Source organism: Paracoccidioides lutzii, assembly GCF_000150705.2.
Source record: "Paracoccidioides lutzii Pb01 unplaced genomic scaffold supercont2.17, whole genome shotgun sequence".
Lineage (NCBI taxonomy): Eukaryota > Fungi > Ascomycota > Eurotiomycetes > Onygenales > Ajellomycetaceae > Paracoccidioides > Paracoccidioides lutzii.
In genome coordinates, this window is record NW_015440963.1 from 42,256 (window position 1) to 61,556 (window position 19,301).

The 19,301-nt window shown below is 48.2% G+C and overlaps 7 protein-coding genes across 7 annotated transcripts; 3 read left to right on the top strand and 4 right to left on the bottom strand.

Annotated features, from left to right (window-relative positions):
- Window positions 1-1,608: 1,608 nt before the first annotated feature.
- Window positions 1,609-5,176, top strand: PAAG_06070 (serine/threonine-protein kinase ppk4; the record flags this gene model as incomplete). Its single annotated transcript, XM_002791759.2, has 2 exons — window positions 1,609-4,652; window positions 4,720-5,176. 2 exons carry the CDS (start codon window positions 1,609-1,611, stop codon window positions 5,174-5,176), a joined length of 3,501 nt encoding a protein of 1,166 aa, XP_002791805.1.
- A 643-nt stretch (window positions 5,177-5,819) lies between these two features.
- Window positions 5,820-6,431, bottom strand: PAAG_12149 (hypothetical protein; the record flags this gene model as incomplete). Its single annotated transcript, XM_015847675.1, has 2 exons — window positions 5,820-6,131; window positions 6,234-6,431. The coding sequence occupies 2 exons, from the start codon at window positions 6,429-6,431 to the stop codon at window positions 5,820-5,822; spliced, it is 510 nt and encodes a 169-aa protein (XP_015702666.1).
- A 58-nt stretch (window positions 6,432-6,489) lies between these two features.
- Window positions 6,490-10,303, top strand: PAAG_06071 (hypothetical protein; the record flags this gene model as incomplete). Its single annotated transcript, XM_015845778.1, has 4 exons — window positions 6,490-6,701; window positions 6,821-7,302; window positions 7,385-7,507; window positions 7,581-10,303. The coding sequence occupies 4 exons, from the start codon at window positions 6,490-6,492 to the stop codon at window positions 10,301-10,303; spliced, it is 3,540 nt and encodes a 1,179-aa protein (XP_015700004.1).
- Window positions 10,304-11,275: 972 nt separating this feature from the next.
- PAAG_06072 (branched-chain-amino-acid aminotransferase) lies at window positions 11,276-12,715 on the bottom strand (the record flags this gene model as incomplete). Its single annotated transcript, XM_002791761.1, has 3 exons — window positions 11,276-12,369; window positions 12,539-12,571; window positions 12,676-12,715. The coding sequence occupies 3 exons, from the start codon at window positions 12,713-12,715 to the stop codon at window positions 11,276-11,278; spliced, it is 1,167 nt and encodes a 388-aa protein (XP_002791807.1).
- Window positions 12,716-13,817: 1,102 nt separating this feature from the next.
- PAAG_06073 (homoserine acetyltransferase family protein) lies at window positions 13,818-15,528 on the bottom strand (the record flags this gene model as incomplete). The annotated part of the gene is made up of 6 exons (XM_015845779.1): window positions 13,818-13,930; window positions 14,074-14,153; window positions 14,242-14,392; window positions 14,508-14,617; window positions 14,694-15,189; window positions 15,378-15,528. The coding sequence occupies 6 exons, from the start codon at window positions 15,526-15,528 to the stop codon at window positions 13,818-13,820; spliced, it is 1,101 nt and encodes a 366-aa protein (XP_015700005.1).
- An 86-nt stretch (window positions 15,529-15,614) lies between these two features.
- Window positions 15,615-16,547, bottom strand: PAAG_12150 (hypothetical protein; the record flags this gene model as incomplete). Its single annotated transcript, XM_015847676.1, has 2 exons — window positions 15,615-16,043; window positions 16,101-16,547. 2 exons carry the CDS (start codon window positions 16,545-16,547, stop codon window positions 15,615-15,617), a joined length of 876 nt encoding a protein of 291 aa, XP_015702667.1.
- Window positions 16,548-17,857: 1,310 nt separating this feature from the next.
- Window positions 17,858-18,872, top strand: PAAG_06074 (hypothetical protein; the record flags this gene model as incomplete). Its single annotated transcript, XM_015845780.1, has 3 exons — window positions 17,858-18,113; window positions 18,171-18,727; window positions 18,810-18,872. The coding sequence occupies 3 exons, from the start codon at window positions 17,858-17,860 to the stop codon at window positions 18,870-18,872; spliced, it is 876 nt and encodes a 291-aa protein (XP_015700006.1).
- Window positions 18,873-19,301: the final 429 nt, after the last annotated feature.

Below are 19,301 nucleotides of genomic sequence, written 5' to 3' on the forward strand. Positions count from 1 at the left end.
CCCACCCTTTTTTTTTTTTTTTTTTTTTTTTTTTTTTTTTTTTTATAATTTTTTAATTTTTATTTATTTATTTATTTATTTATTTATTTCCCTTCTCTATTATTTATGATCGCCAACATTGACCATGATCTTTGGCTCTATTTCAACGTGGTTGTGTTAGTTACTTTCGATTAAACCTGCCATTAGCAGTAGTGGTGGGTTGATTGTCCTTGGAAAGAGACCCTTTTGGCCCCGCCCACGTCCACGATCATCAAGATTTAGGGAGGCTTCCATTAGTTCCACAGATAAGCTATTGTTCAAGAATTGCCAGTGGAAAGGAACTGCTGCAATTTGAATGCCACTTTATCCGTCAGCGATGCGCAAACTTGTATATTGAACGTAACAGTCAACTTGAAAAATAAGCTCAATTAGTGGCTGATAAATGACAGGAAGATTTATCGAGTGAGCAGTTCTGCATACCGATAGTTATTCAGTCGTTGCATCTAAACTAATAAGTTAACTACTTAGGACTTGAGTGACACCTATTTTATAGTTACTCATGTCTTAACTTGAATTGTCTCAAACAGAAAAGAGAGATGTAATATATGCAGAAGACATGAATATTTTTCTCATCGCAGAATATTCACTTCCTAATTCACACAGTTGGATTGTGGTTCTTCCAATTATCTATCTCCCTTCACACTGCATGCTCTCTGACCAGACTTTACGGATGGTAACCAGAAGACGGTTGACCCACTCTATTAAAGGCCCACCCCCTTGTGGGGCCAGCTCGAGAGCCATTTTCGATTATGTAAGCTGTATCAAACATGTTACAACCACCTGCTGAGCAGCGACAAGACGCTACGGCACTTACCGAGTCCGCGCTCCACAGGATTTACGGGACCATACAGTACGGTACAAGCTGATAAGCTGTCTCGGAACCCAAGATCAGCGTTGCTCTGAATTCCCAAAGGGTTGCGGGCGGCAAATATTTCCGCGCTAGTACTATTTCGGCAGCTGACCGTAACTTGTTGACTGAAATGACCCGGGGGTCCCTTTGCAGAGGAACTCATTATGCCCCCCGCCACCGCCCACTACGCCCACCCGGCCAAACCACACCGCCCAACCAAACCGCCCAACACCCAAAACACACCCCAAACACTCTCTCGTCCCCTCTTTGTCCCCTTCCACTCTCGCTCTGCGTGGCAAGCCAAACCCTGTGGAGCTGGTCCAACTCCACCAGAAGAGCTGCAACTTCGCACTTCCCACCACGCATCCATCCACCACACGTTCCATCTCGTTCGTCTCTTTCAACATCCCACTTCTCCCTCCCTGCTCCCTCCCTGCTCCCTCCCTTCTCCCCGTTCCCCTACCCCAGCCCACCGTTCACTCGTTTTACGACATTTTTATCACATCTTTCCCACTCTATCATCGCTTTTTTGGTTGCGTATTTGCTTGCTTGCTTCTTCTTTTTGAATTAACCAACCCTCCTCACTCCCTCCCTTTTCCGCACACCTGCTCTCTCGGGAGCGCCCTCGAAGTTGATGCGATAGCTTCTCATGTCGTCTACCGGGGCCTACGGTTCATCTGTCACGTAGAAACAGCCTGCAAGAGCATAGGCCCTCCAAGATGATCTGGCGCCTGCCTGGTGCCCACGCCGCCCTCCCCGCCAGCGTTGCCCTCCTTTTCTTCCCCCTCGTGGTCGCTCAGCAGCAGCAGCCTCTCGCACGCAATATCGACACCCCACAAGCCCTCTTTCGCAACACACACTCTCAGCCACACCCTCACCCTCACCCTCACCCTCACCCTCACCTCGCAAACCCAAACGATGCGAGCGCCCTAGCGACTTTTGCTCCGGCGGCCTCCAGTTCCGCCGTTCGAGCACCTCCTGCCCAGACTGCTGGTCCGATTCCGCAGCTCCAAGCGCGGTCGTTGCAGGATTGGGAGGTTGAGGACTTTGTCCTCCTGGCGACCGTCGATGGGACCATTCATTCGAGAGATCGCAAGACCGGTGCTGCTCGGTGGGCCCTCGAGATCCCGAGTAGCCCAATGGTGGAAACAATCTATCACCAGTCCAATCGATCTGGGTTTGCAGACGCGCAACCCGAGGATGATTTTCTTTGGATCGTGGAACCTAGTCGGGATGGTGATCTTTACATCTACAACCAAGCCCCAAATGGCGGTCTTCAGAAGCTGGGGTTGACCGTGAGGGCTCTGGTTGACGAAACTCCCTATTCAGGAATAGATCCTCCAGTCACTTACACGGCAAGGAAAGAAACCACCCTGTATACGGTAGATGCGCGAACCGGTGCGATTCTCCGTGTTTTTAGCTCTCGAGGTTCTGCTGCGACAGAGCAGAGATGCCGGCGAGTCAATGACCTGGAGGTCCTCGATGATGATGATCATGATGATGGTGGAGAAGAATGCGAAACAAGTGGCACCCTCACCATTGGCCGTCTCGAATATGTGGTAACTATTCAGAACACTGAAACCGGCAATCCTATTTGCACCATCAAATACTCCGAATGGGCCCCCAACAATCGTGATGTCGACCTCCAAAGCCAATATTTTCGAACGATGGACGAACGCCACATCTACAGCATGCACGACGGTGTCGTCTTCGGGTTCGACCACTCAAAAGTAGATGGACGCCGTTACACCCAGAAGTTTAATACCCCGGTAGCACGCGTTTTCGACGTTGCCCGTCCTGCTCGCGTTGACTCGGCTGACACCTCCCTGGTTCTCCTTGCCCAGCCGCTGAGTCCCCCGGATACCAATGTTGCTTTATCTGGCCCAGAAGACCGAGAGTCCCGTGTCTTCGTAAATTGCACCGAGAATGGTGGCTGGTATGCGATGTCAGAATCCACTTACCCTCTAGTAACAGGGCGTGCCAGACTAGCAGAATGCTACGAGAGAGACTATCCTGCAAATGAGAAACCCTTGATGAGCCACAGCCTTGCTCAGCAGAGGGCTGCTCTTGTCGGCGTTCACTCGCTCAATGAGCCATCAGACAAGTATCAACGAACTATTCCCAGCATTTCAGGGCCCCCAGCCGATTGGTCGAATGATACCCCCAGAGATATCGTGAGAGTTCCAACTAGGTCTCCTCCCCAACCTACCATTAGGCCCCACGTTCTAATTCAAAAGGGATGGGACAATGTGGTTGATGTCATCGTCACCCTCATATTACTCGCATTCGGAACCTTCGTCTACTTCAACACTCACAATTTACAGGAGCTTGCGAAACAGAAACTTGATCTTAAAAACGTTATCTCTATCAATGGGAAGCCCTTGTCTACGACACCTTCAACGCCTATCATCACCTCAACGCCGACAATCCCGTCCGAGTTAGACGAGACAAGGGTTCCATCCAAAAATATAGATTCTCGTCACACGTCGGAAGTTACTTTTGATATCAGCACCCCAAACTCCGATGAGGGTAGCACAACTTCTCGGCCGAATCCACAAAGTTCGAGTGCTGTTAATTCTACCCCTAAGGTTAGAATTGAGGAGCCTCACCAGAATAATGATGAGGACGACGATGTGGAGGAGCTTTCCCTGCTTCAAACCCCCGAGAAAGCAAAGAAAAAAGCCCGTCGTGGACGACGGGGTGGTCAAGCCCATAAACGTGGCAAGAAGAACCAGAATCAAAAACAGGGGGAAGATGGAGACGTTAAAACTTCCGCAGACCTGGAATCCGAAACCGACAGAAATGAGCCGCCTGGTAAAAATCTGGGACCCGAGAAGCAAATTGTAAGGAGTATCTCAACAGAAATGGTGGAGATGGATGGATCAATTAGAATCGGTCAACTGAAGGTTCATACCGATAAGGTTTTAGGGCATGGCAGCCATGGAACTGTGGTTTACAAGGGGTCATTCGACGGTCGGGATGTTGCGGTGAAAAGGATGTTGGTGGAGTTTTACGATATTGCGTCCCACGAGGTTGGTTTGCTTCAGGAAAGCGATGACCATAACAACGTCATTCGATATTTTTGCCGTGAACAAACTGCTGGTTTTCTTTATATTGGTCTTGAGCTCTGTCCTGCCTCATTACAGGATGTAGTTGAAAAGCAGTTTGATTATCCTGACCTTGTCAACGGGGGATTGGATGTTCCGGATATATTATGGCAAATCACTTCCGGGGTTCGGTATCTCCACTCATTGAAAATTGTCCATCGTGATTTGAAACCTCAAAATATCCTTGTGACGGCACCGAAACTTCGAACCGGTTCAAGTTCTCTCAGGCTTCTCATCTCCGACTTTGGTCTGTGTAAAAAGTTGGAAGATAATCAAAGCTCCTTCAGAGCAACAACCGCGCATGCTGCTGGGACGTCTGGCTGGCGTGCACCGGAACTCCTCGTCGACGATGACCAAAGCGTTGCGAACCCTGCGACCTGGGATAACCAGAGCGCTGACTCATCTGAGCCGGCAGTAGTTGATCCCCAGACAAACCGACGAGCGACACGTGCTATCGATATCTTCTCCCTTGGCTGTGTGTTTTACTATGTTTTGACGCGAGGCGGCCATCCATTCGACAAGGATGGCAAATTCATGCGCGAGGCAAACATCGTTAAAGGTTATCACAACCTGGATGATTTACAGAAACTTGGAGATTACGCTTTTGAGGCAGATGATTTAATCAGGCAAATGCTGTCTCTGGATCCACGACATCGGTAAGTCCGCATATAACTGTGTTCTATATATACTTACAGTGGCGCTTTAAGCTGATAAACAATCCAGTCCTGACGCTACTTCTGTTTTGCTCCATCCCTTCTTTTGGTCGCCCGCAGAACGTCTTAACTTCCTATGCGATGTGTCAGATCATTTTGAATTCGAACCCCGCGATCCTCCTTCTCCCGCCCTTCTCTGCCTCGAATCCGTTGCTCCCGACGTCATGGGACTGGATATGGACTTCCTCAAGCTGTTGCCCAAAGATTTCAAGGACAGCCTTGGCAAGCAGCGGAAGTATACTGGTTCAAAGATGCTTGACCTATTGCGTGCTCTTCGCAACAAGCGCAACCATTACAATGACATGCCGGAACACCTCAAAGCCCACATTGGAGGGTTGCCTGTGGGGTATCTCCAATTCTGGGGGGTGAGATTCCCTAGCCTGTTGATTAATTGTCACTGGGTTATTTTGCAGTTGCAACTTACCAGCACAGAACGATTCAGACGCTACTTCACACCCCCTGCGTAAAAGCAATGAATTCAAGATTCTCCTATCTTGAGAATCTTGACTTGGTTATTTTATTTTATTTTATATTTTTTTTTTTTTTTCACCAATATTAATTCTTATTGTACGGATATGAGATATGACAGCGGGTTAACGGTTTTATTCATTACAAAAACTAATCCAGGAAGCTCCAGATTTTGTGGTTGGCAGGTTTTCTAACTAGATATTTTTGTTTTTTTTGGTCGTTTTTCTTGTTCATTTCTCCCGTTCCTGACACGCCTCAAGTCTCATGTTTTGGTTGGCTTTATATGGAGTTTTAAATTTCTCAGAACAGCATGCTTTTCAGCCTGATAGAGAAATAAAATAGTAAACGATATTCTAAAATGAATAACTAGAGTTCTTTTTCTTTTTCTTTTTCTTTTTGTGCTCAAGCAGCCGTTGATGATGAAAGACGGGGCGCCCCCTTCATTAATAAATATATTTATCAGATAACTACCCTCTGTGGGCAGGCTCCAGCTCATCTCCCGTCCCTGTAACAATAAGAAAGAATATATGGAGTAAATATGTAAATTACCCCAGAACTGCACCGGAGCTGAGGTTTAACCTTATTATTACTTAGTCCAGATTTAGCGGCAACTGCCCGCTGCGCCCTCCCGTGTACCGCGAATCACCTCTCGGGGGACAGCTCCTGGGCACGTAACGCAGTAGAGACAACTAGTTGAATTGAACCTGTGTTGGTTGAACGGTTCCTATTTGTGGCGGCGTCTCTAGCCCAGAGTATGAGTATCAGACTGGCTGGTGGCCTTGCTCTGGTTGAGCAGGATATCTTCAAATTTGTACGTTGGCTGAAAGCTCCAACGGCCTTTCCCTCAACCTCGAAATCTTCAAAATACTCCAAATCCTTTGCAAGACCCCCATACGCATAGCAACACCACACAAACAGCGACACAACACAGCAACAGACCGTAGCAACATATCGCTTAATTCATTGCCGTCCTTTGTGTTCATCCACTGGGCTGGCTATCCTGCCCTTCTCTTCTCCTCTTCTTTTTTCATCGTCTTCTTCTACCTCTATGCATACGTTGATCGAATCTTGTGCTGAATCCCTGCTCTCGAACTGCCTTGATAACCTTTTATGGCTCAAGCCTCCAGACACTCCTGTCGCTACCTGCATCTGAAAATACTCATCCTCCTTCGTCGAACCTTTATCTTTACCTTTAGCTCCGTTCTCATACATTGAAACCCCGTCCGAATCCTCTGCGAACCCATCACCCCCCATCTGACAGGAGCCATCACAGCAGGAGAGAGACTTTCAGGGTCATCGCCCCGCTGCGACAATGGTTCTTCTCCGTTTGACAGTCAAAATCTTTCCAGGGGAGCAACTTATTCAACAACGCTCTACGTCATTTGGTGATGGTGAGGACAGTGATGAAGACCCCCACAATACCATCAGCTTCCTGATGGTACTACCACAGCCAGAACAAGTGACATTGAGACAATTGGCTCAAATGATACAGATGAAATGGAGACAGCTTCAACCAAATGCTGAGTAAGTGCTATTTTTCTTTGTCCTTGAGCTTCTTTCCCACTTTCATTTTTTAGGGAAGTATTCCAGCTTTCAGCAGCTCCACGAGAACTGTCATGGTTCTAAAAACACCCTTATCCTAGCCCTCTCGAAATCAAGAAGCTCGTGGATGACGAACATGAGAACGATGCGCTGGCTTCAGACCTGACAGTGGCCGATGTGTTTGTTGACCACGGAAAAGCCCTCGCTGATGGCCTTGATCAGAGAGGCGCGATACGTGTTATCCAAATGCCTGGGCGTGGCCAACGTCTGAGCTCTGTGGTACAGGACTGGACTGCTTATCCCCGCCAGCTTGCTCGCGCAAACCCCACGAAACGGTTACCCCCAGTGCCTCTATTCCCGGCTTCACCTACATCTGCGAGTGGTGCTGGCTTAATCACAGCGGAATCTGTCTCTGGCCCATCTCGTCATTCATCACATCCACGAGAGTCGGATATCTACTGTCTCTCGACTGAGCGCCATAACGAACCATCCAATAAACGAGATAACCATACCATGCCATCTCCTGTTTTGGTCGAGGATTCGCAGAAACAGTCAAGGCGTCATATCAAGGGCAAAAGCCGAGGTACATACACATTCCTGCCCCAAGTTTTTATAATGCACAACTTTCTACAACTCTCTACTAACACACTATATGTTTCTCTAAGCATTACCCGGTGATGACAACGTCGAACGAAGGGAAGTGCGCGAATCTGTTGCACCCGCCCAGGCAAATAGCATGGACACTATGGCGACTCTCGAAGGTGCCGTGGAGATCGCTCTAGCAGCTCGTAATCCCCCCACCAGTATTTCCCTACCGTTTTTTCTTGAGATGACGACTAACTCGAATTTTCCCGTTATCAGAGAGGGCAGCATTACCACTGTCGCGCCAACCATCGCCACCAAATGTTGTTGTTTTCACAAAACACAGTATGACGCCGCACCCGTCTTTGAGATCCAATTCTAAACTTCGTTCTGCGGGTGCGAAGCCAGACAAGCCAAAAGCGACGTTACCCAAACGGAATCGGGAGGAAACTGAGGATGATATCTATCTCATTCCATCCACCGACGTAGAGTCTGAGAAACCTACGAAACCTCAACCTGCCAAACGACGGTCACGTAATACTATCAGCCGTACCGATCAATATATCCTACGGCTAAATACGGATGCAGCAGCTGCTGCCGCGGCTGAAAAGGCTGGAGGGGAAGAGAACAACGAGATTGACATTGACAGCAATGCAAGTGGAGATGTGATAGCTCGACAAACTCAAGCAGACGACAACATCGCTCTCGACGATCAAACCACCATTCGACGTGGGACGAGGAGATCCAATCTCCGCGGCCCGGGAAGGAAATCGATGGCACTCGAACTTTCCCTTACTCCTCCCGATAATTTGAGAGAAGCCTCCCCAGTGTCAACCCCTGAGACGACAAAAGCGCCAAGGATTGACATTCCACCATTTGTTATCGACTCGGATGCAGAAATGATTGAGGATCCCAGGAAACCCAATAATTTTACCGGTGGTCGTCAACTAAACAGTTTTACGGCTGGAGGAAACAAAGTTGTTGGTGGAAAATGCATTGAAGGAGCCAGTGGTGTAACGACCCGTGCAGATTCCATGCGCACCGTAAACAGCGCACCCACTCCTGTCTCTGGCAGTGCCATTCCAGCAAAAGTCGATACTCCCCGTAGCGAGCCTACCAATCCCATTGCACTGAGGACGGATATTTCCAACGATTCTATTTCCCCTCCATCCGGCCATGTAATAGAAACTAAGCAAATTACGACTCCCAAAAAGCCTCTCCAGAAATTTTTCTCCGTCCAGATTGACCGATCTCAAAACCAAAGAAACGGTATCAGTGCATCTGAATTACAGAGAACAGCTGGTCGAGACGTCCTAGATCTAACAAAAGACACTGACAGCAATCGCGTATCTCTATCTCACATTTCACCTCGTCGACTACCTCCTGGTCCAGGACAACTTGGTCTTGGAATTACTGCATCGCCACCGAAAGGTGCTGGAGCCATTTCAACGAGCGAACCAGCAGCTGTGAGTGATAATAACAGCACCTCCAAAACGCACCTGTCGACCACCGCTCCATTTCCCTGTCCCAGAAACCAGACCCAAACAGACCGCCGAAGTTCTCTCTTAGAGCCTGAGGGAACAGTGCTCGTTGACCCAAGTACACCCATCCAGTCAGCACTATGTTCCACCCAAAAGTCATCGCCAAGAGCAATGTCTACGCGGCAGTCTGTTTCATGCTCAGTCGACCCGAAAGTTGAAAAGGCGCCCACTCCTGCGTCTGCCCCTCTAGTAAGGTATGGAAGCAGCATTTTCCCCGCCCATGTGACGGATGAATATGTTGCACGGGTGCAACTAGGTGCAAGCCTCAAGAAGAAAATTGAGAACGGAAAACGTCAAGGGAAGAGTGAAGAGTATCTCCGGTATTTGAACAACGCTCTCGATCTGTCAAATAAAATTCACGCTGCCATAAATTTGGGGAAAGCCCATGACATTGCCAAGTACCAGTTGAAGCTTAAGAAAATCCAGAAAATAATTGAGGAACACCCTGAAGATTGCTCTGAGGAGGGTCACCCCGAAGAGGAGAATCAGCACGGGAAATTCAATAAAAGCCTTGAACATGCTACAATTGATATGGGTCAAAACAAGTCACGGCTCCCCACTGAGTTGGATGCTACATCTGGTGAAGGCTCTCCAATCACTAGAAGGTCCTCCAGAATTAACAACTCATCTAAAGCGCCAACGGATGCTTCAGCCTTCGGACCTGCTCAGCAATCACGTCCATCTCACGACATTCCTTTTGAAGGCGGCTTAGAAATAGCACCAAATTCTCCATCTGAGTCTGAGGATGAACCATTGGGCAAAAATGGCGAACAGGCAAAAGTCGCTGGTGAGAAAAATGAGTTGAAACGAAAGAGATCCAAATCGGAATTTAAAGGTAATCCTAGTGGGTCTGAGCATCAACCACCCCACTCCGAGCTGCAGTCCTCCAAAAAGGACCCGGAGCCAGACCCGAAGAAAAAGAAATCAGATACGTCAGAGAAGGGCATTTGGAAAAAGCCGGAAATGAACAATAAAATTGTTTATGAGGAAAGTGTAGACGGCCAGTCATCGTCCTCTGACTCTGACAGCGATTCCGATTCAGGCTCGAGTCCAATAATTCCCAAAGCCCGGGCTCCCAAAGGCCTTCCCTTACCCGCCCGTGTAGGGGTAGCGAGAAAATTCATTACTCCTTTTTCCAAGGTCAAGCAAAAATGGCCTCCCGGACCCGGCTGGCTTCCTGACGAACAGTCTGGTGGGGAGAACGAGCGAACCGTCGGGGCCACCAAATCTGGAACGCCACCATGTTTTCAGCCTGTGTTTAAGGCCAGCCAGAAAGCCTCCGAAACTAACGGTGAGCTTGGTGTTAATCGCCAGCGCGAAACGCTTAAGTCGCTTATACAGCGCCATAAAGGAAGTGAAGATGAAAGCAGTGCCAAAAATGCGTCTGAAAATGAGAGTTTGCCGAGCGGTAGTAGGTTCAGCCGTCTCAATGGTTTGTTTCGCAGCGCCGGACTGTACTAGTCAAATCATCGATCTTCACCCTTCTTTTGTTTTGTGCGTGTGTGTGTGTGTGTGTGTGTGTGTGTGTGTGTGTGTGTGTGTGTGTGTGTGTGTTAATCAGGCGATGCACTTGGCGGAAATTGTGTCCCTCTAGTGTATGTGGTTGCCAGACCTGAATGCCATGTCTATTAGGTGTTCTGGGACTTGTCCGATATTGTCGATGGAGTTATTAAATGGAGCTGGAGCAAAGTACGACAGTATTTTAGCAAGCGAATATATTAATGGTTCGGTAGAGGGTGTTTTTTCTATTTCTCTGTGTCGTTTCTCTTACTTTCCCATCCTAATCTCCGAGACCCTTTTCCCTTCTTCTTTTCTTTGCTTGCTCTTCGTTGGCTCTTCTTTTCCCATGTTTTCATTTCTTTCCAACTACCCAGAGCAACAAAAACAAATGAACCCAGAATCAAGCCTCAACAATTTTTGACAATGGTGAGAGGTAACATTTCGTGATATTTTAAGAAGGAAATCGGAATGGGCAACTGCCGAGTGTCTTTTATCTTTCTGAAATGTTTCAACTGAAAATTGTTATCAACTGTGTAGCAACTCTATTCTTCAGCCCATCCAGCTAAATAAGAGACCTTTTTGCTTTTACCTTTTCTTATACCAGACTCAGACCAAATGTACGATAGGACTTCAGGGTGATTTCATCAGGCTGATAATCTAAGTTAGTTTGAGTAAACCGCGAGGGTAGCCAGTGGCGAGGTGGAGATTTTTTATGCGAAAAGAGGGAGAGAGAGGGAGAGAGAGAGAATGTAGTAAATTTCGTATCTCGGTTAGGCTCAACGGCAATTTAATTCAAATTTCATTTCTCAAGAACATAAACAACACGCGGTTATGGCGATGTAACTTTTGTTAGCCACCTAGATTATTCCAAGAGAAGGGCGGCAAAACACAAGACACGAGAAATTTTAAAGGAAATCAACAGTGCTGGAGGGTTTAGGGAAAATTCGCTTCATTAAGAATATCTTTGCCCCCAGCGCCGTCCATCCATCCCTTGGGAATAGGTTCTATATCAACCAACCAGCCAAACTCGTCCAAAATATCACCGGTTTGGATTCCCTTGAGTGTTTTGAGGAGTTTTCTACAGACATCGCCACCTTCGGCAGCCTTGCCAGCGTCGAAGGTAAACTTGTCATTCTTGGACTTCATCGTGATGCTCTTAATGGGCACCAGCGCAGCGGCAGTACCAGCAGCCATAACCTCACTGAACTCCGAAAGCTCTTCGTATCCCACCCTCCGGCGCTCGACCTTGTATCCAAACATTTTCAAGCCAATTTCGCACACGGACGTTGCCGTCACCGAATCAATCACGTTCTTGCTGTCTGGCATCACAAGGGTAATGGCTCCGGAATCTTTGTCCTTACGCACGCCAATAAAGGCAGAGGTCGAGAACTCATCAATCTCGGAGCGCGTCTTGCTATCCAGATGTAGGGTAATTCCATAGCCTTCCGCACGCGCGCTATCGCTATGGCGGAGGACGGGTGCATAGTTGCCACCGACCTTTGCGGAACCTGTGCCGTCGGGGGCAGAGCGGTCGAAGTCTTCCAGGATCAAGGCATCCACGGCATGAACGCCGTGGTACACACCCGTTGGCATGACGAAAACGACGAAGGTATATTCATCGGGCGGGGAGAGGCCCAGTTGGGGGGAGGAGCCGAAAATCAGAGGGCGGATATACATAGCAGCACCAGTTGAATGCGGGGGAACGAATTCTGCATTGGCGGAGACGGCGAGTCGGACGCATTCGAGGAAGAGCGATTGGGGGACGGGGGGAATGGAGATGAACTCAGCAGAGCGCTGCATACGGGCAGCGTTCTTCTGGGGCCGGAAGATGGTTATGCGGCCGTGGGCCGAAGGGGACGAGGCGGAGGGAGCATGACGGAAGGCTTTCATACCTTCATAGGCTTGCTGGCCGTAGTTAAGGCCTGGGGCCATGCCGTGGATGGGAATATATGGAGATGCAACAAAGCGGGGGGCACTCCACTGGGGGTTGGCTGAGTGGGAGAAGTGAGATTCCACATGGCCGTTGACTGCGGTAAGGGGTGGTTGTTGATATTAGCAAGGCTTGGATGGTTCCAGATATTTATAATGTTATAAAAAAGTTGTTTGGGCGACTTGTGACTGAGCTGCGTGTAGTTTTACAACAAGAAGAAGAATACGTAAATAACAATATTTATTACAGGGCAGAACAAGACCTACCTTCACGAACTTTAAACCCTACATTATCCCAGTCTATACAGAAATGGATGCGCCTTGTCAGCCGTGGTCCTTTTTCTGATGCAATGAATTGTCCCACCGCTGGACGAAGAGTGAATCGAAGAAACTATCTAACGAACCTATCGAGTCAACTGGTGGCGGAGGGAAAGACGAAGTCATGACGAACAGGTCCACGGGTAGTTATGAAGCAGATATCTGGGCAACCCGAGGGCCGGGTTATGTACGGATTGAATATTTGAGGAATTACTGTGGGAGAAAACTAGAGGACGCGAGGGGGCGTGTGAACAAGTGCAAGTAATACGCATATATTTATGATTTAAAAATATTGCAACCCAAGGTGGGGGAGGATGGGAATCCAGCAGCGCAGGCAAGTCAGGAAGAATAGATAATAAATATGCAGCCTCGGGTCTCCGAGAAGCCTTGGACGTAAGAGCCACTGCGGGCGTCTGCAGGCTCTGGTTAGCTGGCCATCACAGAAATGAAATTTGGACGGATTGCATTTTCGTCTTACGAGACACCTGTACTTCCGTGGATGACTACTGTTCCTCTCTTTGCCCCACCAGCAGCACACGGGCGTGCATGAAAGCAGAGAGAGAGATAGAGAGAGACAGAGATAGAGACAGAGATAGAGAGAGAGAGAGAGAGAGAGAGAGAGAGAGTGTGTGTGTGTGTGTGTGTGTGTGTGTGTGAGACGGGGTGACGTAGTAGTTAAAATAGTTAACTTGCAGCCTCCGACCTGCGGAGGACAGACGACCAGAGTCTGGCAGCGGGCATTTCCACGCGCTGTGGATACCAAGCAATGATAGAAATAATACAAATAACTTGACTGCCTGTGCCCGACAGTCAGTCAAACACCAGTCTCCCAGTCCCAGAACAATTAAGTCGTCCCTCAGACCAACTGAATAATGTTCTGAACAATCGTCACCCTCTGTGGATTTTGTTTTGTTTTTGTGTTTTCTTTTTCTTTTTCTTTCTCTGCCTCGATTTAGGGCATCGCCTCGTCACCTGACCGGGCTGAGCTGCTCTTCATAGATGGGATAACTAATAACTTACTCAGAAAAAGAATGTAAATTGATTAGTTATATATAGAGAGACTTGCAATCCTCAATGGGTAACTAAACATTGATCCCGTCACCGTCGCCATCCAGCGGTTCTGCTCAAGGCTACTAACTAACTGACTGACTAACTAATGATTTCCTGCTTAATAAGTTAACTGCCCGTCCACGGTTATTAACTAACTAATCAATATAGTTGGCCCCTTTTATAGCTCAGTGGTGGAATGCTTGCTGGCTGGAGCCTCGTTGAAACACTTCGCCAGTTTGTCGTTCAGCCACGCCCCATCCTCCTTGCTCCCAGTGGGTGCTCCGGCCCAGTCTATCATTGTTATTCAACGCCCCGATCAGCATTCACCTTACATCCTTGACAGGCTCGGACTACTCAGGCCCTTTGGCCCAAAAAAGGGGGGGGGAGACCCGAAAAAGGGGGGGGGGGGGGGGGGGGGGTGGATGAAAACTTACGGCCCCAGACAGTTGGGAAGGCATCAAGTTCGCCAATTCCCGGCTGCAGATTTGCAAACTCGTACTCCGAATCTTCAGGTCTGCTTCGTGTTAAATCGTTGACGACAGTTCGTCATGGCAATACAAGCGTCGACTTGGATGGGTAGAGCTCGAGGGGAAGTCACTCACGGGAAATACAGGTCGGTTTTACTAGGCAAAATCAAAGTCCTGGCCTTGATGCCCTGCAGTGCAGCCTTGAAGTCGCCGTTGTACGGTTCCTGCTTAGAGATGTCGCCGTTTTGCCACGTCTGCAGCATGACAAGCAGGTTCTCCGGGTCTACTCCAGATGGTTGTGTCAGCCATTTTTACAGACCTCCCCGCTTAATAGCCAATTCAGCTGTGATTCTGTGCCATTCCGAGCTATCGATTATCTGCCACCCCTCGAATTTATATACCTTTGGCTAGGAAGAACGATTCCCAGAAATTCACCATAAAGTCTTCGAGATCTTTGAATCCGAGAACTGTTTCATAGAGCTTCTGTCGGTAAAAAGTTTGGCTAAATCCCCTTTAACAGTAGAAACGATCAAATTCACATGTCAGATACCGCCAGACACTTTCGGCTCCGTTCAGATTCGACTTACCAGCCAGCATACACTCGGCCAAACGCTTTCAGACCCGTTTCTTTCTCGTCCCGAGTCCATGTCCTGTACACGCTGTCATCTCTCGTGGACCCAACCTCCCCCACCCCAGCCGAACAAATCCCCTTGGCGGACAATAAGGCGCTCTTGACGCCTTCAAGGAAGACTTGGTTGTGTACAGATGTTTTTGCTGAGCCGCAGAACGGAACAATGATGTCCATAAAGTCTGGATACTGCGTCGCCCACTGGAATGACTGCGCCGCCCCCATAGACCACCCTATGACGGCGCGTAGATGGCTGATGTTAAAATGCTTGGTGACGAGCTCATGCTGCGCCCTCACGTTGTCATAGAATGTGATGCGAGGGAACTCTCTAACCCCAGGGGTGTTGGAAGGTGATGACGATTGGCCGTTCCCAAACAAGGCTGGGATGATGATGAAGTATTTCTTTGGGCTGAGTTCCCTATCATCACCAACCAGCCACAGATTATCGGCAATAACTACGAATGAAATGAAAAGAGGGTAAGTGTTGGTATAGCTCAATTCGATCCCCTTTCCACAGGCAAGCGCGGATCTATTGGGCATGTACGGTGTATGGATTAAAATTCATTATGGCAGGGGATACATCGCATGGATGTATTTATGAGTGTGGGGATATGGGAGAATATGGAAAATGAACTTTACGTACGTCCGGAATACCAAGTTGGATAGACAATTGTGGGAAAGCCCGGTTCGCCAAACGTCTTGAACGCAATATGAGCATTTGGGATGATCTGCCCGCTCTGGAGCTTCCAGTCACCCAGAGGGAACGTTTCAAAATCGCCTTGTGATGAAGTCATCCTGTCCCGTGTGCTTCTTTGGTATTGTGCTGCGCTGCGCTGGATTGTTTCCGATTGAAAAGTGAACCCCGCAGATACTTAAATAGTTAAATATTTGTCTCTGTGATTCCTTGCTCGACGGATTTCATCATTTTATACCCTGCGTAACTCAACCGCATCAAGAAAAGTTGTAATCTCCTGGTTGCTCCACTGATTGCACAAGTGTGAGATGGAGACGGTGTTACTTGCGTTGAATGGTTAGTTGAAGCTGATAAATGTCCAGAAGCCTGCCCACCACCGATTGTACCTACCCTGGACATCCTCGGCCGGGAGATATTGTCATGCTTGGTTGCTGACATGTAATTAGTGGGGAAGAATGGCGTCTGGTGCTGTTGACCCTTCATCCGGCTGAACACGCTAATTGCGGGGCTTAGGATTCCCCAGAGTGGAGTTTTGTGGACGAACTGTTCGAGTTCCTCTTCTTCAGCTTCAGCTTCTGCGAAGAAAAGCTTTCCACCGCCCACTCCTCTTGATAACTAAATTCCATTTTATTATGTCCTAAAGAGGTTTCGCATTAAAAAATGGATATATACAAATGTGATCTCCCCCCGCGGCGAATCTCGTAGCCAGCTGTCTAAAAGCACCTTCGCGCAGCACGCAAAAGAGAGAGAAGTAAATAAGCCACGAATGATTATGACAGATTCTCCTGTCTGGTTTAACACTGGCGCATCGTCCGGGTTCGAAGCCGCCATTGCAGAACAGTCCTGAGAGCCGGCAACCGGGTCAATGCCGCTGAGGGAAACACAGAAAAGGCCAGACAGGATCTCACCCAGATCGAAGCTCTTGGCTGGTGGAGGAAAAGGGGGGAAGGGGGGGGAAGATGGTTGCAGTTGGATGCCACCGCGTCTGACGTATAGGAGAAGATCAAGAAGGTCCTGCAAGACTATAATCTCTCTGATTATCCCCTTAGGCTTCGTCGTAGAGTTGGGAGCGGATAAATAGTAATGGGACGTTTTCTGAGGAATTGATTGAACATGCATGATGCTGAACAATGATTAGTGAAGTGAGATACGCCAACAGTTAACTACAGAATGTTTATGGCCCAGTAAGAGTTATGAAGACAGTCATTCCGTCCAAGAGGGAACCGAGGTCCAGCACCATCGTAAATATTGGCAGCATAGCAGGCGTTGAGGGCCGGCCTTCTTGCTCCGTGTACACCGGCAGCAAAATTTGCCCTTGAAGGTGGATAGCTAGTTACCTAGGTATCCATTCATTTTGAGAATCGACTTTGTTTCCCTACCGCCGCAGAATGCAAAGGTCTGCCAACACGCAAACCCACAGGGATATAGGAAGCTCTCGCTCATGACCTCTCTCCCTTCCAGCGTTCGTATTCTCGTCGTTGAGCCCGGACAGTTCCGCACGAGCTTCGCAACAGCAATCCCGCAACGGGAACTACGAAACCATATGAGGGATCTCCCCTCAGTAGTTAATGCTCAGAGATAGTGTTTCGTAACCTCGACGGCAAGCAGCCAGGGGATCCAGTTAAGGAGTTACTAGAGTTATTGAAGTTGTCACTGGGACTGGGGTGGGAACACGGGCCAAGGTGGAGTCATCAGTTAAAGGCTAACTTAGATGCCTTTTAGAGAGATTGTCAAGAATTAGTATGAATTTTGATCAATCTCTGACATGACCGCGATGCTGTTGGGGTTAGGGATTTTGTTATTTATCGCTAGTTATATATACATGTTTAAATATATGCACAGTAAACAGCACAGGAAACAGCACAGATACAGTACAGAATACTAGAGTTATCAACTGACTACCATTCATTTCTAAATTTATTTAGATCGAAGTTCTATCATAAACCATGCAACTATCAATGAAATCAATAAGCGACGAAGCCACAAAAATGAGCAACCTCGCTTGGAGTTGACCACCATTCGTGAAAATCTTCGACTAACATTTGTGTGACATGGCCAGCTCGGTGGGGATTGCAGTCAACGCACATCATGGGAGTTGTCTACACACACACCTTAGCTATGGAAATGCATTCAAAGTGAGGTAGGTAGGGCAGCCGCAGCCCCAATCTCAGAGGTCCATTGCGTTGGCAGTTTGCTGGGTAGAAGTCCACTCACACGACGCTGAACGGATTTTTTGCTGAAATAACTCGTAACAATAGTTAGTTCTCGAGTTTTTACTAACAGCTAGTTAACTAGTGCACTAGTTCTACACTACGTACCGACATGCCCCAACTATGAGGGACATATCTACGAAACGGGAAGCGTAATTCTTCATTGTGTTCGCACATCCTCCAGAGCGTTGATTGAACGAATTCCATCATTTCGCAGCGATGGAGGACTGCGTATATATGATACAAGCTGCCCCTCCTGGATTGGAGACGGCAACACCACTGGTTCTCATCCACGACGGCGGGGGAACTACCGTATCGTATTGCTATCTGAATTCCCTAGACCGAGCCGTATATGGCATACAGAATCCGCGACTTTATTCCGGCCAACCCTGGGAACATGGCCTTCCGGAAATGGCCAGGATATATGCTGATTTGATCCTCTCGGTTGTGCCATCGGGACGGCTTTTACTTGGTGGTGAGTGATGGAGCCTTAGCGAAGAGACATGGAGTGCTGATAAAAGTCCTCTCTCAGGCTGGTCGCTAGGTGGGATCTTGTCCCTAGAGGTGGCCAATATCCTGCTGAGGACTTCCTCCTTAAGCATTGTCGGGATGGTCATGGTTGACTCTATTTATCCACTCGCGGCTTTTGAAGAGAAAGCGAACCTAGTTGGGTCCCAGCCAGTGTTTAGCAAAGGCACCCAGCCCGAAACCCGCAAACTTGTTTCGCAGTGCATAAAGTTGGCTCAACCTATGGCTTACAACTGGATTCCACCAATCTGGAGGGAATGTACCGATTCTGAATTGGCCCTCCGAAGGACTGAGCTCGAGAAAAAACTCCTCTTGATCGAACCGAAGCTGTCGCGCAACGCTGGGAATCACAAACATAACCTTCCGTCTATCCCCAAGACTATTCTTCTCCGCTGTGATGACTACGTGCCGGTTTCAAGACCAGACATGCCGGATGCCGTTTGTAGGGTTGATGTTGTGCGTGAATTTCCGGCTCTGGGCTGGGAGAAGTATCTCAATGATTTCGCGCCAGTTGTTTGGAGTATACCGGGTCATCACTTCAACATATTCACCGACGACCACGTAAGTTTTCCTTTTATGATTCACCCGTGAGATATGAAACTGGACCAGTTAGGAGCTTACGGAGCACATTGAGATGAATTAGATTGATGCCGTTTCAAGTCGAATCAAACAGGCATGCAAAATGCTCGAACGCGGGAGCCTGTGAAAGGGTCCGTCATTGTCCGATTCGCCTGGAGCGAATCGGCCGGCTGTCTGTGTAGAAGAACCCCGTAAGGAGTCTTCACCTGCCTCTCCCTTTTGCTACCCTCCAGTTTCTTTCTCAGACGAAAAAGAAAAGAAAATGTTGAAAATTCTTGGATCCCCTGTTGATTGAAGTTTACCACATGATAGAGAATTGTCTCTTCTATTCCTCTTCCTTTAACCCGCTTTGAATCGTGAGTTATATCCCAGCCACCCTTTACAAATAACTGCACCTCTCATTATAGCTGTTGACTGGAGATTATATTTAATTCATCATGATCATCAGCATCATCATCATCACCACCACCACGATCATTCATCATTCATCATTCATCATCATCAATCATCATCATCATCATCATCATCATCATCATCATCATCATCATCATCATCA